This window comes from Canis lupus, chromosome 7 (assembly GCF_003254725.2).
Source record: "Canis lupus dingo isolate Sandy chromosome 7, ASM325472v2, whole genome shotgun sequence".
NCBI lineage: Eukaryota > Metazoa > Chordata > Mammalia > Carnivora > Canidae > Canis > Canis lupus.
The window spans coordinates 1,781,169-1,797,501 of record NC_064249.1 but is presented as its reverse complement, the minus strand read 5'-3'; the positions used below and the strand labels follow the sequence as shown (position 1 = coordinate 1,797,501).

Here is a 16,333-nt window from a genome sequence, read left to right as displayed (position 1 = left end):
AACCGAGAATCAGATGCTTGGACGACGGAGCCACCCAGGGGCCCCTGACGGGCCTGCTGATGGGACTTTTGCTTAACGAACGTGAGGCGGGAATCGTGGGGCCCTGGGCCCCGGGGAGCTGCGAGGGCCAGTGTGGGCACGTCCCGTCAGCACAGGGGGAGGCTGTCCTGGGAGTGGGCTGGGCCCCTCCCGTCCTGGGCGGGCGGCTTCTCAGGCCTCCGGTGCCCAGTGAGGGAAAGGTGTCGGGGGAGGGTGGGGGAAGTCACATCTTTACGTGGCTGCACCCCAGGGGCCAGACAGTTGGAGTGCGGTTGAGGGAGGGGAAACCAGGGCCGAAAATAGTCGCCGTGCTCAGAGGCCGGGCGGCCGGCCTCGCCCCGGGAGGGCTGCATGCACCTGCCCCTGCCCGTCCGGCCGCCAGACCCGGAGGGAGCGCCAGGCACTGCCGTGTGCGCCTGGAATGTTCTTCCCAGGTGACCTCTTGGCTCACCGTCTTCCTTCTTGAGGATCTCAATTCGAATGCCTCCTTATCGCGGGGCCCCCCTGACGCCCCTGGCCCCTTGCCCCTGTCTGTCTCCTTGCCCTGCTTTGCTTTCCCCTGCAGCACTGATCACCGCCTGCTGCCCCTTTTGATTCTTCCTTTCTCTGAACCCTTTCCCTTGCCCTGAATATCAGGCCCAGGAGAGCGGGGTCTTGGCGGGGTCACCGCTGTGTCACCTACACCCGGAGCGGGGCCTGCCGCAGGCCGTGGTGAGCAGGTGAATGAACCCATGTCCTCAGCGCGCTGCTTCTCGAGGGTCTGCCCGGATATCTGCTGTGATCGCTCTGAGACAAGGCCGGGCCTGGAGGGGAAGCCTCTGGAAACTGCTACAGCCATTCGCCTCAGCTTCCAAGCGTGTGGGTGGACGACAGGCTCAGGGTGGACAACAGGCTCAGTTTGCACGTGGCGAGTCTCACAGGCCCCCAAGCTGGGACGTGGCCTCACCACGTCGGACCCCCTGCCCGTCCGCAGTGGGTCGCAAACTGAAAGCAACACACAAATCTTTGCCCACATGTCATCCAAGAATCCCTGCTCTACGGCATATCATGCGGCCTGGTACACAGCGAGCGTTCGGGAGATGTTTGTTGAGTGAATGAATAAAAAAAAAAACAGTCAAAAATCATCATTGTCTCTTGTGTGGCGTTATTTATTTACTTATTTATTTTATTTATATTATTATTTAAAAAAGATTTTATTTATTTATTCGTAAGAGACCCAGAAAGGGAGGCAGAGACACAGGCAGAGGGAGAAGCAGCTTCCCTGCGGGGATCCTGATGCGGGACTCGATCCTGGGACCCTGAGTTCACGCCCTGAGCCCAAGGCAGATGCTCAACCCCTGAGCCTCCCAGGCATCCCTCGTGCAGCATAATTTAAAGGGAGGTGATGATACTACATTTATAATGTGAAATACAGTGAAATGCGTATCTGGTGCTGACCCCTGCTAATGGCACAGAGCTCCTAAAGCACTTGGCGTCTTTTGTTCTGTGAATGTGGCCGTGACTTGTGGAACTCTCCTGAAACTGGGGACTAGTCACCGGAGGAGCCACCCATGTAGTTAGAAGGTTGAAACTTGGGGCGCCGGGGTGGCTCCATCGGTTGAGCATCTGCCTTGGGCTCGGGTCATGATCCCAGGGATCCCGGGCTGGAGCCCCAGGTGGCGGGCTCCCTGCTCAGCGGGGACGAGGACGCTGCTTCTCCCTCCCCTCCCTGCTCGTGCTCTCTCTCACTATCTCCATCTCTCTCCCTCTCAAATGGATAAAGATCCTAAAAAAAAAAAAAAAAAAAAAAAGGTTGGGGGTTTTGGGTCCCTCCCCTTAACCTCCAGGGAGGGGCGAGGGGCTAAAGGCTGACTTAGTCACCAATGGCCAATGATCTGATCGATGGTGCCTGCGTGATAAAGCCTCGTGAGACCTGCAAGGACAAGGGCCAGAGGGTTTCTGGGTTGGTGAACAGTGGAGATGCAGGGGGAGAGGTGCCCTCAGCAAGACTGGAAACCTGGCGCCCTGTCCCCCGCCCGCCGACCTTGAGGGCAAGGTGTGCCTGTCTGCCATCTGGCCGCTCCTAGAGTCAGTGGTGTAGCAGGGGAAACGTTTCCTGAGCTCTGAGCCACGCTAGCGAGTTAATCAAGCCCAAGAGGAAGGTCCCTGGAACCTCTCCGCCACGGCCCACCAGTCGGGGTGCACAGAACCGCCTGGGCTCCTATGGGCACCTGAGGCCGTGGCGGGAGGCGGGGGGGCGGGTTGGTGTCAACCCTGCAGGACTGAGCCCTTAACCCGCGAGATCGGATGTTCTGTCCACGTAGACAGAGTCAGAATCTATTTGAACTGTCGGAAACCCAGGCGGTGTGAGAGCTTTGCCCGCTGGGTGGGGAAGCCGCCCACATGCGCCTTGGGACTGGGCGCAGAACGGATACGGGTGTAGCCTCGAGTCTCTATTCCTAAGAAGGCACATGATCCCCAGGCTCTGAAACCAGGGCGGGGGAGGTAGCTCGGATCCCCTGACTGTCCTGACCTCATGGGGGGACCCTGAGCCCGTCTGACTTGGTGAGATGAGCTTTGTTAGCAGCCTCAAGGCCTGCATTGCCGCATGTCCCCTTCCACCCATGGGAGTCGTTGTGTCTCCACAGACAGACCTCTCACCGGGGTTCCCGGGGGCCCCGTGGGCCGGGGAGGGCGGCCTGGTGCCCAGCCCCGACCTGCAGCCCCTGCACCTGCTCCTAGGGGCGTTAGAGCCAGACACTCCCAAAGTCCTGGGCTGAAAGTGGGGGGGCCCGGACTGCGTTCCCCTTGCCCTCCTACGGCCTCTATTTTCGGGCTGTCTTCCGGCTGTGAGGGTCACCCCGTCCTGGCGTGGGGCTGCTCCTCCCGGGGCAGTTCCTGGGCGGTGGGGGCAGAGGGCAGGGGCTGGCTGGCCCCTGTCTGGGCCGCAGGGGCAGGAACCCCTCCTCCTCGCCATCCTCACCCCAACACTGCAGCCTGCGGGAAGGGAAGGCCGGGCTGGATTTGGCCTCCCAGGCCCCCAGCGCCCCCACCTCCCCGCCCAGGGCTCAGGAAGCAGCTGAGCAGCCGAAGGCAGCGCTCACAGCCCACAGATGGCCGCGCGGCTAAGAGGACCACCTCCTCCTGTCCCTGGGCCCCTGGGCCTGGTCTCCTTCCTTAGGGTCAACTCCTTGGGATCTGTTAGGATGCAAATCCTATACTTGTTAACTCTTTAAGGCACATTCACTTCAAGGAGGGAGCCCAGGGCCAGCAGAGGGCTTGGGCTGGTGGGGGGGCCCAAGGGCATCCCCACCTCCCCAAACACGGCCCCTCATGCTTCGGGGTCTCCAGGCGGGCTGGCTGGGTGCTGCTATTATGAGGTCGGTTCATAACCTTCGTGATTGTTTCCTCCTGGATTCCTCCCCTTTCCTGCTCCCTTGGGCACCCGGCAGTGCTGGGGAGGTTTGTGCCAGGGCCCCAGGCCTTTGTTTTCTAAAGCCTTGAACCCAGGACGCCTGGGGGGGCTCAGTGGTTTGTTGAGCATCTGTCTCCAGCTCAGGGCGTGATCTCCGCAGGGAGCCTGCTTCTCCCTCTGCCTATCTCTGCCTCTCTCTGTGTCTCTCATGAATAAATAAATAAAAATCTTAATTAATTAAAGTTAAAATAAAGCCTTGAATCCACCATGTGGAAACGGGTTGAAGAAAGAGGGCTTAACAGAGATTCGTCCCAGGGTTGGGAGGCCTCTAGGGTAGATCTGCTGTGGGGTCTGCTCCCTCATTGTGCCTTAAAGATGTAGCAGGGGCCAAGAGGAGGCCCCGGGGGGGGGGGGGTCCAGCTTGCTTGCCAAGGATTCCTGCACCTTCGACTTTGCATGGAGACAGGGGAGGGGGGGCCTGAGGGGACTGAGACACAGGAGCCATGTGGCCTCATCCAGGGAGGACAGAGCACCGGTGACCCCAGGCCCTTAGTGCTGCCGGAGCCCCGGGACGGGCGCTGGGAGTGCCAGGGGCAACTGTAGCCGAGGTTCTCCCCATCCGGAGGGACATGGGCTCAGAATCAAGATAAAGCTGATTTCTAGGAAAAAGGATGACGTTGCCCGAGCACCTGGACGTGGAGGACAGGCCATGCCGCGTAGCCCTTCCTCCTTCCCGGGTGAGGAGAGCGGGGCTTCCGAGGGGCGCGGGGTGCCCGTGGCCAGCAGGCCTGTCCTGCCCGCCCTGGCTGCGTCCACAGCTCTGCTCCTGCGCCCGCCCGGCGGCCACATCATTCCCGGGGCGTCCCAGGCCCTGGCGTCCCTCCCCATGGCCACCTCAGCCTCCACGTTTGGAAAGTGACCTACGGCAGGGTGAGGCATGCGGCTATGTTTAGCCCGACGGACTGGCACCCGGACGGAGGCCCCTCGCCTGGCACCTGCCCGCCCTGCGCTCCCCAGGCCTCCCCCAGCGGGACAGGGAATCTGCCTTCCTGAGGGGCCGCGCCGGGCGGGGGCCGGGGCACGGGGTGCCCCAGCCGGGAGGGCAACGGCCACTGAGGTGGGTGCAGCACACACGCACGTGCCAGGCCCTGTTCGAGCCACTTGCGTCCATTCAGGTCTCACGTCACCCGCGAGCAAGAGCACCGAGGGGCTGCGGGGGTTCTCCGGGGCCGCACGGCTCCGCGGGAGAGCCCCGGCGGGAAGCCGGCCACGCAGCAAGGGTCCGCAGGGTGTCAGGCCCTGCCCGCCCCACCCCGGCCTCCCACGGCTGGGGTCTGGGACTGCTGGGCGGGCAGGGAAGGGAAAGAACGGCGCCAACTCCCGTGTGCCAGCCGGGCACGGTGTCACCGTCCTCCTCCACATGAGCCTTCCCAAAGGGTGGCTCCTGCGGCCCGAGAGCGCACGGAGGCGCCGAGGGCTCACCTGCTGGCAGACGTGCATGTTGGAGGCATGGTTGTCCGATAGGAAAGCACCAAGTCCCCACGACCCCCCCAGAGTCCGTGTAGCTTGGACAGGGTGCCCAGGGGCGCTTCGAGGCCTCCGTGGCCCCCTGCCCCTCTGTGACTGCGCTGCCCCGTGCGAGGGGCGCAGATGAGCGCGGGGCCGGCTAGGCCCCCGGAGCGGGAGCTGAGGCCCTGCAGCGGGAGAGGCCAGGCTCCCAGGGAGGCGGGAAGGCAGGCTTTCCTTTCACGTGGCCGGCGCCTGTAGGGTGGGAGACCCAGGCTCCTTCACCGGCGCCTGGCAGGTCCCGGATCTCCCTAGCGGAGGCCCGAGCTGGGGCCCGTCTGAGGCCAGGGCCTCCCCAGATGCTGAGGCTAGCGGGCGGCGGGCCGCAGGAGGCGGCGGGCACATTCCAGACCCTATAAAAAGCCAAGTGCCCTGGATGCCAGAGGCTTAGGCTGCAGCCTTGTGCAGAGGGCCACGCGGGAACCTGAACCCCAGGAATGTCCTGGGGCCTGGCCGAGTCTGCTGACACGGGAGGGCCGGCAGGGCGGGCGCAGCTCTCCCAGCGCCGGGGTGGGGAGCCGGGGACCAGCTGAGAGGCTGAATCCCGCCGGCCTGGCCCTGCCCCTCCCGGGCGGCACCGGGACCCACCTGACCCGTGTGCCAAAAAGCATCCAGAACTTAGAACATAGGCGAAGGGAGGTCACCGTTTCCTTATAATGTCACGCCGGAGCATTTTATAAAAGGCCTGGCCAAGAACCATGTCCTTATCTGGGGCTAAGTTTATCAGCCCCAGCCTTATTCTCACTTCAGGCTGGAGAATTCTCTGTTGGTGGGAGGGGGCCGTCCTGTGCTTGGCGGGTGTTGAGCGGCATCCTGGGCTTCTAGATACTGGACGCCAGCAGTGTGGACACGGTCCCGACCAGCTTCCCAACATCACTAAACGCCTCTTCCCTCCCCGGCCGTGGGAAACCACTGACCTCCGGGAAGGTACCTGTTCAAGTCTCAGGGTCCCGTCGAGATGCAAGCGCTGGAAAAGACAACCCCGACAGGCCACTGCTGCATTGCCCCGAGGGACAGCGGCCGGCTTGGTGTCTCCCCTCATGATCTTACATCCATCCTTTGTCCCTCCAACATCATATTCTTCTCTGTTCCTCCAATTCTCTTCGAATCAGCTTTCCCCTCCTGCCTGTCCTCTTAGCAGATGCGTTCAGTGCGGACGCGCGTTCCTTCTGTATTTTAATCAGAGTCAGGTCTGCACTGTTTGAGAAGCGTACTTTGACACAAGGCGGCTTTGAGGACGAAGGGAGACAGTGTAGACAAAGCAATCAACTCCCCGTCTGTGCCCAACAATTAGTAACTCTGATCCTCGTGGCCTTTCCACACGGGTTCCCTCAGGCTGAGCATTCCTTCAGGCCAGAATGATGACCCTCCCAAGTCCCCTTTAACTGAGTCAGGGGTACCCCCTGGGGGCAGCGGCCCTGCAGACCTCAGGGAGCTAGGGCTGGCTTGGGAGGGTCTTGGTCTGGGGTGGGGACTAAGGCCCTGGGTGCTGGTCTTGGCTTCCAAGGCCCCGGGGCATCTCACTGCCCTTTGGCCGGCCCCCGTGGTGACTCGGTGTCTGCTCCATTTCCCTGCTTCTCTGACAGATGGTCCCCCTCGTGAGCTGCACCCCCAGCCTTCACCCTCCTGGGACAATTCTGGGACAGGGCTGTGTGAGACACAGGCCTCCCAAGCCTAAGGCGGGCTTCTTTCTTGGGCGATGGAGCCCAGCCCAGGTAGAGGCTGAGCCTGGACGCTGTGAGCGTCCGTGCTGGTCTGGGCAGCCAGCAGCTTCACTATCAGGGGAAGGCACGGGTACAGGGAGGGGCTGGAATGGGGAGGGGCGCGGGGTCGCCATCCTCTCCTGGTACCAGGAAAACCACAGCAGGATGCCCAACACGGGGTACAGGCCTGCCACGTAGCCGGCGGGGCCTGTGCGGTGGTTTAACCTCTCTGTGCCTCAGTTTACGCTTCTGTAAAAGTGAGAAAAATAATACTACCTGCCTTGTGGGCAATTAATGACATAATGCATGTAATAAAGCATTAGAATAGAACCAGCACAATTGTGAGTGCTCAACAGTTGATGATGGGAGGAGGAGGAGGAGGAGGAGGAGGAGGAGGAGGAGGAGGAGGAGGAGGAGGAGAATTTGCTGGAGGATGGGGTTGGGGGGTGGCCAGGAAGGCCATTCAGATAAGTTGGATGTCTCAAGGAGTGAAAATGAAAAATCAGAGAAATCGGGGATAGATAGTGGGTGGGGTGAAGATGGATTTTTTATCTGGTATCTTTTGGTCATGCTCTGAATGTAGAACCGCCCAGGGGGCTCTGTGCTGGGGGCTTTGTGACTGCGGAGCCCGCCCTGAGGCGCTGTGGTCCCTGCATAATGGAATGGCTTATGTGGATAGAGGGGGCACCACAGCAATGAGGGCTTGGCTCCTCCTGTAGCTTCTCTGAAGCGAACAGTGTCATCCGCATCTTCCAAGGGACAGGACTGAGGGCGCGGAGATGTCACTAGCATGTCCACAGCCACATAGCCAGCGTACGAGCGGGCCCGGACTCCGCAGCACACCTGTGCGTCCAGAGCCCACGGTTACCCAGCATCCGGCTTCCCCAGCCCGGTGGGGGTCAGAGGCCCCCCCACCCCAGGGTGCTCCCGGCTGGCAGGGCTCCGCGTCCCCGCCCTGCTCCTGCCCGGCTCTCCCCCGCCACTTCCCCCTCCAGGGCGCCCCTGCCTGCTCGGAGCCCCCGCGTCCTCTGTGCAGGGTGGACCCCGGATGGGCAGGGTCGGGGGGCTCAGCACCGGGCCGTCACCTGCAGCAGACGCTGAGCGGGGAGCACAGAGGGCTCCTGGAAGCGCACCCAGACCTGGCAGGGGCGCGTGCTCCTCCGACGGCCGTCGGGGCTTCTTCCCCACAGCCCAGGGTGCTGGACGCCTCCCGACTCTGCACGCCTGGCAGCTGCCAGAGCCCTTCCTGCCCCCGACCCGCCTTGCCTCCTCCCTGTCACCCATCAGCCACTTGCCTAGTGGCCGCCCACACCGCATCCCAACGTGACGGGGGGGGGGGGGGGGTGAGGGGGGTGGGCGGAGAGCCCTGCACCCTCCTCCCTCCGCAGCCTGCCCTCCCCTCCCCCGCGCCGCCTGTCTTGGTAAGTGATCCCCCTCCTGCTCTGTCACCCACGCTGACACTGACACCAGCGTCATCCTTGCCTTCTTCCTCTCCCCCACGCCTCCGTCCCCACGGCGGGTCTCCCTGGGCCGCCTCCCCACCGTCTCTCAACGTCATCCTGTCACCCATCACGCCTCAGTTCCGGCCTCCCCGTTGCTGCCTGGACAACTTCACGGCCCCCCCACCCCACTCTCCCCATCTCCCCCCTCCCCCCTCCCAGGCCACCCTCTATCTACCCGGTTCCAAGGCCCAGACTCCTTTCTCAACCTCCTGCTTCTAGCACTTTGCTCGCGGGGCTCCCCGTGGTGGCTTCTACAACCTCTCCCCTGGTGCCCCAACCTGCCCTCCGGGACCAGCTACAGAATCAATGGACCCAGTACCAAATGAAAAATTGTTCAAAAAAGTAGGAAGTAAGAACCACGAAAGGTATTAAAATATGAAGCTTTTCCTTTCTCAACCTGCCGTGGTGTTTTTTAATCACCTGTTTAGTATTGTGTGGGGCAGGTGCAGACCCTCACGGGCACCCCCGTCCTCCTTCATGACCCGCCCCACACTCACTCCACCCCCGTCCAGCAGCCAGACATCCTGACCCTTGGCTACAGGTGGGGAAGTGGAGGCAGGCATCTCCCATCCCATCAGCTTCTGCCTCCAACTGAGGTGGACAGGCAGCGTATCGTAGCCTCGGCTCCAGGGGACCCCAAGTACCTGGCTGGGGGATGAGCCTCAGGCTCCACCCGGCAATCACTCACTGAGTGGCTGTGGTCCTGTCGGTCCAGGGTAGGGACAGCCACTGCCATGCCCTGACCCATGCGTACCCAACCCTGACCCTGGCCCAGGGCACCAGCGGGGGAGACTGAGCAGCGTCTGTCCTCCGAGGTGGGGGGCTAGAAGGAAGTGGCCGAGGGGGAAACCGTGAGTGAGCCATGGCTCCACGCTACTGGCGCATGTCCCATTATTGTCCCATTGGTCTTCACCCTCAAAATAAGGATTCAAAGATGAAATCATTTCAGTTTTCAGTACTATAACCACAGACTATTAAGGCCCATGCGTGGGGCCCTCCTGAGTGCAGGCCCCAGAGGGACTGTAGGGGTCACAAGCCCATGAGGTTGGCCTTGTCCTCATCCTTCACACCTCAGGGGGAACATCTCACCCTCTGGGAAGGACTAGATCCTCCTCCAGGACAATATCATAGCGTCCCAAACCTTCCCATTTTAACTACGTGTGTAATTGGTTTAATTATAATTACGTATTTAATTGGTTTAATTAACTAAGCCCTGTGAGGATCAGAACTATGTCTGTTTGGAACCCAATTATGTCCCCAGCATGGGCCTGGGACACAATAGGCACTAAATAAATATTTACTGAATGAATGAGAAAGTTAATGAAGAATGGGTTCCTGGGCCTCCCTTTTGCATGACCTGAAAGTGCCTCACCTTTCTCAGATACCTACAAAGCAGCCAGTAGGGTAAGAGAGAGATAAATGTCGGATTTCCCCTCCTGGTCTAACTCCCCTCATTTCCCTCCTGCTTGATTGTATGGAGGGAGCATGTCACTGGCTAGCGGGAAGGAAGCGTCGGCTGCTGGAAGCTGGCTCCGAGACCCTTGAGGTGCCCCTGGGCTCTCTGGGCTTCCCCCCCCCCCCCCCCCCCCCCCGCCCTCCCGAAGGATCCGACGAGGATCCCTCACTGATTATACTAACAGTCTGTCCAACTTTGATGTTTGCGGTGATATTCACCGCTTTGGGACGGCTTCTGGTCAGGTTTTCCTCTCCCAGGAAACTCCTCGTCCTGTGCCTGTGGGCCTAGGCCTTCCCCAAGGCCTTGCGAGCCAGCCCGGAAGCTAAGGGCAAGTACCCGGGACCCGTGAAAGTTCCATTTTGTTTCAGTGGAAGACGACAGACCCAGTAAAGTGTCATTCAACGCCCCCCAGGGGGCGATTCCTTTTGAAAGGAGCCAACCTAAGGCGTTGAAATGGAACAAAGGCCCCGAAATACAAAACCCTGGAGAGTGGGCTGGACCCAGAGCCCCTCGGTGGATTCAGGGACATGGAATCCGAGGCCTGTCTTGAGGCTCAGCACCGCCCCCCACCAGCCGCGGCTGTAGGGGCCCTGCCCACAGTTCATCTCGCTCTCCTTCCGCACTCAGGAGCTCAGAGTTTTTTCTGTTTATAGCCTAACACACACTTAAAAATCCCAGCTTCTTAGCAGCTCAAGATAGATTCCCATGGAAACCGGCATAAAGGAGAAGCAAAGATAAATACCTTTTTTCAGGCCCCGGATGCATGTTAATTGGTCCCCCCCCTCCCACCCCTGTGGTGCAAATCAGGAAAAAGCCAGCTGAGATGGTGGGCCCATTGTCCTGTCTCCCGGGGGCCTGGACAGTACATGCCTGAGAGCACTGTTTCTAGGAGGGCTTCCCCTGGAGTCCTCGCGCTGTCACCGTGTTGGCAACGGCCGTCACGAGGGCAAGTCCTAAAGTCAGAGAGGCCTGAGTCGGAGACCCTCTTGCAGGACTTGCATGGGGGGAGGGGGTGACCCTGGGCAAAGTACTCAAACTCTCTGAGCCTCAGTTTCCTTCTCTTTTACACGGATTTAATGGTGTTGCCTCCCGGGGGTAGTTATGAGGATTAAGTAAGACAATAACGTAAAATATTTAGCACAGAACCTGGCGCCTCAGAAACGGTCACCGTGTTTACCAGGATCTAGCTGCTGGGTTGGGTCAGCGCTTCGCCTGCGTGGGGCTCAGGCTCCTCATCCGGAAACCAGCGAGGCGGGGAGGGGATGGGACCACGTGATCCCGGGGGATCCCTTCCAGGCCTGGCATTTTGTGGTCTGTGTCCCCGTTGTTGGTGATGGGCCGCGGAGAGCGAGGCACAGAGAGCGAGGCACAGAGCTCTAAAACACGCGCTCTCTGGGAATTCCTAGATCCCACTCTCCCAGGAGGCCAGTTCCTTCTGGACCGAGTCCAGGAAAGGGAAAGCAGCAGTCCGCCTCCCTCGCTCGGTAGCTGACCTTACAAGCCTTGCTTCCCGCATGTCAGATGGCGCCGCTCTACGGGGTGGCACTTTCTGAGCTCAGTCTCATAGGTGCTTAGCACAGTGCCCGGGCCCAGTCTCATAGGTGCTTAGCACGGTGCCTGGGCCCAGTCAGACGGAATCCAGAATTAGCCAGTTTACCTTGCAGAGCTGAGGAGTCGCTCGGCCAGCCCTGCAAGTGAGTGGGAAGCTCCGGTACTACCACCAGCAAGCAGCCCCCCAAGGGGGCCTCCCCCGGCCTGGGGCTGCAGGCCCGCACGAGGCACGTAGGAGGACCTATCTTACCAGGCCAAGGTTGAGAGTGTTGTTGTCGTCTTCCGGCATGGGCAGGTACACAGCCAGAGCCACGCAGTTGGCAAAGATGGTGAGCAAGATGATTGTCTCGAAGGGTCTAGTGTCAGGGTCAAGGAGAGCCCTCGAGTGAGGCGTGGGGTTGGGACAGGCAGGGGTTGGCACCGTACACACCGGGGTCCCACGCTGCTCCTCCCCGCTCCCCTGTGGGGTCTCCCCAGGAACAGCTAACTTGGCTCGGCGGTGATGGGAGTGTGAAGCTCGGGTCCCGGCTCGGGGCTGCTCAGCTGTAGGGGCCCTGAGGTCTCACTGGTCCAGGCCCTGCCCATCCCCAGCCCTGCCCTGGGGGCCCTGACTTTCTGAGACTCTCACCAGACGACTTGGGGGACTCACTCAGAGAAATGGCAAGGGATGCGGGGGGCTGAGCATCCGCGGGAACAGGACCGGGAAAGGGTAAGCTGTGGGTGGAGCCTGAACCCCCCCAGCCCAAGGAACGAATGCGTGTGAGGCAATGAGTCAGCCGCCCACCCTGCCCCTCCCCAGCCGTGCTCACAGGCCGGGGTGTGCACCGCACACCTGCACACGCCTCCCTCCCAGGCACACGTGCCCCTCACAGTCGCTCCCCAGGGCCACCCCCGGGCCCTGTCCCTTGTGGGTGAGCAGTGTCCATGCATCCATGGGCCGAGCCATTGGATGGCGGGTGGTGGGGACAGGCTGCGGGGTGGGAGGCACATTGTGCAGAAGGTCTGGGCTTGTACCCCTTCCTCTTCCTCCCAGTGATTGCGAAGAGCTGGGCCGCAGGGCAGAGGCCTGCGGAGGAGAAGGTGCAGAGGAGCAGAGCACGGAGAAGCCACCCGGGGAAACCCGATCCCACAGGCCCGAGGGAGGCAGCGGTGCAGCTGTGGGGAACAGGGCTGACTCTGACCCCAGCTATTCCAATGGGTCCCCTGGTTTTCTCATCCTCCCAGTGATCCCGTATTCCCCTTTCTTCTAGGGAACAGCTGGTGGGAGCCCAGTCTTCCAGAACCCTAGAGAAATATTTCAAATATTCCTGACCTCTCTCTGAGAAGACGCTTGACACAGCCCCTCCCCCTAATCGCCTTCCTCCCTTCCCCAAATAACCCAGATATTTTCATCCTTCTTCCTCTCAGAGCTAGTGCAAACGGAGAAAGGGACTGCTAGTGCCTGTCCCCAGGGTGGTATGTGTGGGCGAAGACCGCCCGGCGTCTGGGCCCGCGCCCTCCCAGAGCCCGTCACAGCAGCCCTTTGTCCCAGGCCTTGTCTCCCTGGACTCCATCCCCAGCTGGACTCCCCTCACTCACTGGCAAGCTCTGCCCTCACACCCTCCCGTCAAGGGGGACAGTTGTCTTGCAGAGGCCCCTGCCTCTTTCTCTCCCCTCCTGTATCAAAAGGAGACTCTTGCCTCAGACCCCTCGGTGGAGCCCCCCGGTAATGGGATTTGGGGACACCTGCGGACCCCCCTCCGTGACACATCGGGCCCCTTCTGCAGGCCTCGGGCCCAGCACTCTCAGGCCTCAGTGGCTCCGCTCCTCCCGCTGTCCCTGTCCCCCTCAGCCGCAGCCTTCCTTACTGAGCAGCCCCCTGGCCCCCCAGCTCGGTGATCCGTGACCCTGCCCCCTCCCTGTCCCTGATGCCCTGCGGGTCCTGAAGGATACTTCCATTCCACAATGTTGATGCAGGCCTTCCTCAGGGGGTTCTGCAGGGTCAAGCAGAACAGGGCCCGGGGCGGCCTCGGCAGGATCTCCGGAACCGGCTTCTTGGGCTGTTTCTTCCTCAGGCCCTCGTCCTGGGGCGAGGACGGCTCCATGGCTCCCCTGGCAGTCCCGCTGCCCTCGCCTCCCTGCGTCCCCAGTGCCCCCGCCGTGGGGACTGGGCCAGTGGGGCCAAGTGAGCCCTGCTGAGCCAGCCCGGGGGCGGGGGCAGGAGGATTACTGTCCCTGCTCCCAGCAAGTAAAATTAGCCTCCGCTGGCTCCCCGCTGCTGGCTCCCTGCTGCCTGCCTGACTCTGAGGCCAGGCAGCTGTCATTCCCTCCCAGCCGGGCCAGTGACAGCCCAGCATGTCCCTGAGGACGTTGGTAGGGGGTGGCGGAAGGAACGTCCCCATGGGCCTGGGATGGGGGCAGTGGGAGACAGGACGGGAGGCTTCAAGCCTGGGGCCACAGAGAGTTCAGGAAGGGGGTGGCATCAAACTGCAGACGGGCTCCCCTGTGCCAAGACTCGCTGCCCCCGCTCCCTGGCCCCATGACACCCCCCCGAGAAGGTGCTGGGTGGCCTCGTTCAGCACCCTACCCCACAGCCCCATCCGTCCCCCGACCTGTGGCTGGCTACCAGGCCAGACACCCCCCACCCATGCCCACCGCACGGCAGGGAAAGCTAACCCCTCCTCAGAAGAATCTTGAACGAGCGCACTTCAGGCCCGGCACCAGCGACCGTGTGCCTTGTACCCTGTCTCAGCCCCTGCAGCGCCTAACAGGACAGGGGCGGCGGCTTGACCCGGGACTGCGGCCCTCCCCGCCCCGCTGGGTGCACGACACTTTCCATAAAGGTCAGTGGGACGCAGAGCTAACAGCGCCCCACAGCCTCAGCAAGGGCCTGAGCTGTGGGTGGGAGTCCCCAGGGGCATCGGGGGAGTGAGGTAGATGACATCTGGGATCACAAAACTCAGCAAATCTTTTATTTAGCCTCTTGATACAAACAGTGCCGCATGGTCCCACCGCCCACAGAGGGGACACAGTCTGAGGGGAGACACGCAGTCCTCGAGCGACCGGGAGGGAAAAAGGATGAAAAGTCTACATGGGGGTGGGGGTGGGATGGGGGGCTAGGGGTGGCGGTGGGCGATCGCCCCCATCAGGAAAGCCAGAGGCACCACCCAGGCACACACATGGCCTCTCCCCCGGTCAGAGCTGGGCTGAGCGCAGGCAGCAGCCTGGCCTCTTGCCTCGACGGGGTGTCTGGGCTCCTCGGGGGCGGGGGCTGGCGGCGAGCAAGCTCCCAGGGCCCACTCTAGTTAGTATCTGAGGCCATCTCAGGCCATTTGGGGCCATCTCGGGGACAGCAAGGGCCTGGCTCATCCAAACCAAAGACCTCTGGCCTCCCGAGGGAGTCGCAGACGCGGGGCTGCACCTGACTGCGGGGCTGCACCTGCGATGGGGCTGCACCTGCGGTGGGGCTGCACCTGCGGCGGGCTGCACTTGCAGTGGGGCTGCACCTGCTACGACGCTGCACCCACTATGGCGCTGCACCCGCTGCGGGGCTGCACCTGCTGTGGGGCTGCACCTGCTGCGGGGCTGCACCTGCGGCGCCCGAGGTGGGAGGTTGGAGGTGGGCGAGGGTCCCCCTGATCTCCCCCGCCCCCGGGGCTGGGGGGTGGCGCACGATCACAGCGGGGCTCAGACGTGAGGTTCCGCAGCGCGGGGCGGGGCTGTCCTGGGTTGCCCGCCTGGGGCCTGGGGCCTGGGGCCTGCGGCCTGGTCAGCGGTGCCCTCTGTCCCCCTCCCTGCCCCTCGCCCCCCCCCCCCCGGTGGCCAGGCTCCCTCGGGAGTGGGGCGGCCCCCGCGGGTCCCCCGCCCGGCCGGTCAGTGGCTGGACGCCTCTGACTCAAAGAAGGGCGAGGAGGAGAAGCAGGGGCCCTCGGAGGCCTGGGGCGCGCGCGCGGGGCGGCGGGCGGGCGGGGAGGCGGGCGGCGCGCCGTCGGGGGCGGGGGCGGGGCGGGGCGGGGGCGGCGCTCAGCAGCTCCTGCAGGTACTTGATGTAGCGGATGGCGGCGCGCAGGGTCTCCACCTTGCTGAGCCGCTTCTCGGCCAGGGCGCCGGGCAGGTGGCCGCGCAGGCGCGCGTAGCCCTCGTTGACGCAGCGGACCCGCTGCCGCTCGCGCTCGTTGCGCTTCTGGATGAAGGCGGGCTCGAAGGGGTAGTCGTAGCCCCCGAGGGCGCCGGGGAAGGGCACGCAGGGCAGCACGGCCGCGTAGGCCTCGTAGGCCTCGTAGCAGCGCGGCTCGGCGCCCGGGCACAGCAGCAGGGGCACGCGGCCCAGGGGCTCGGCGGGCGGGGGCTCTGCGGGCGGGGGCGCGCGGCTCGGGGGCGCCCGGGGGCGCCGCTCCACCAGCGCGCCGCAGAAGGCGCTGTGCATCCCCGCCCGACTCCGACTCGGCGCCCGGGGTCTGCGGGTCCCCACGCGGGCCGCGTCACATCGCGGGTGCGCTCAGGCCTTCCCTCCGCCCCTTGGGGCGGCCTCCGAGGTCCCCCCGACGGCGGGCATGGCTCGGGCCTAGCGTGGCTCCTGGCACAGGCTCAGCGGGCACCGTCTCCAATCCAGCCGCGGGCCTGCAGCGCTCCGGGGACCCCTGCGCTCTCCCGCGGCGCCCATGGGCGGGGGGCGGCAGGCCTCGGCGCCCCGTCTGCTCCTGGGCGCAGCATGGGCGCCTCCCCCGGGCGCTAACCCTGGGGCGTCATCCTGGGGGCCGCCGGCGCTGGGTGCTTGTTCCTCACCGCCTCGGGGTGCGGGGGGGCGTCCCCCAGCTGCCCGGGGCGCAAACAGATGTGAGGAGTCCCCGCTCAGCTCAGGGCAGCTCAGTTTCTAAAAAAAAAAGAGGAGAGTGAACATATGAGTCAGGAAAGGCCTTGTAGGACGGGCTCCCCGTGCCACCCCCACCCTCCACGGGGCTCGTGGAACAGGGAAGGCCGTGTGGCCGCCCGCTGACCAGGTCAGGCCTAGAGCACGGTTCAGACCTGTGTTCGCGGTGGGGGGCCTCTCTGCGTCCTGGTTTCCACGTGTGGAGCTAATTGAACATCCCTCACAGGAGATTAATAACATGTGAAAATCAAACGAGAAAATAAATATGCCCCA

The 16,333-nt window shown here is 63.0% G+C and overlaps 2 protein-coding genes across 3 annotated transcripts in view; both read right to left on the bottom strand.

The window, feature by feature from the left end:
* Nucleotides 1-13,388, bottom strand: part of CACNA1S (calcium voltage-gated channel subunit alpha1 S) — a 63,440-nt gene extending 50,052 nt beyond the window's left edge. Inside the window, exons 1-2 of one of the 2 annotated variants that reach the window (XM_025458601.3) lie at nt 13,144-13,388; nt 11,462-11,567 (exon numbers count right to left, since the gene is read on the bottom strand). In XM_025458601.3, coding sequence (XP_025314386.3) covers nt 11,462-11,567; nt 13,144-13,295 — 258 coding nt within the window. In that variant the 5' untranslated portion in view covers nt 13,296-13,388. The remainder of the gene's footprint in view (nt 1-11,461; nt 11,568-13,143) is intronic. The other variant, XM_025458600.3, reaches the window with a different exon arrangement.
* A 1,675-nt stretch (nt 13,389-15,063) lies between these two features.
* ASCL5 (achaete-scute family bHLH transcription factor 5) lies at nt 15,064-15,616 on the bottom strand. Its single transcript, XM_035719229.2, has 2 exons — nt 15,203-15,616; nt 15,064-15,084 (listed from the first exon to the last, which is right to left on the bottom strand). The coding sequence occupies exons 1-2, from the start codon at nt 15,614-15,616 to the stop codon at nt 15,064-15,066; spliced, it is 435 nt and encodes a 144-aa protein (XP_035575122.2).
* Nucleotides 15,617-16,333: the final 717 nt, after the last annotated feature.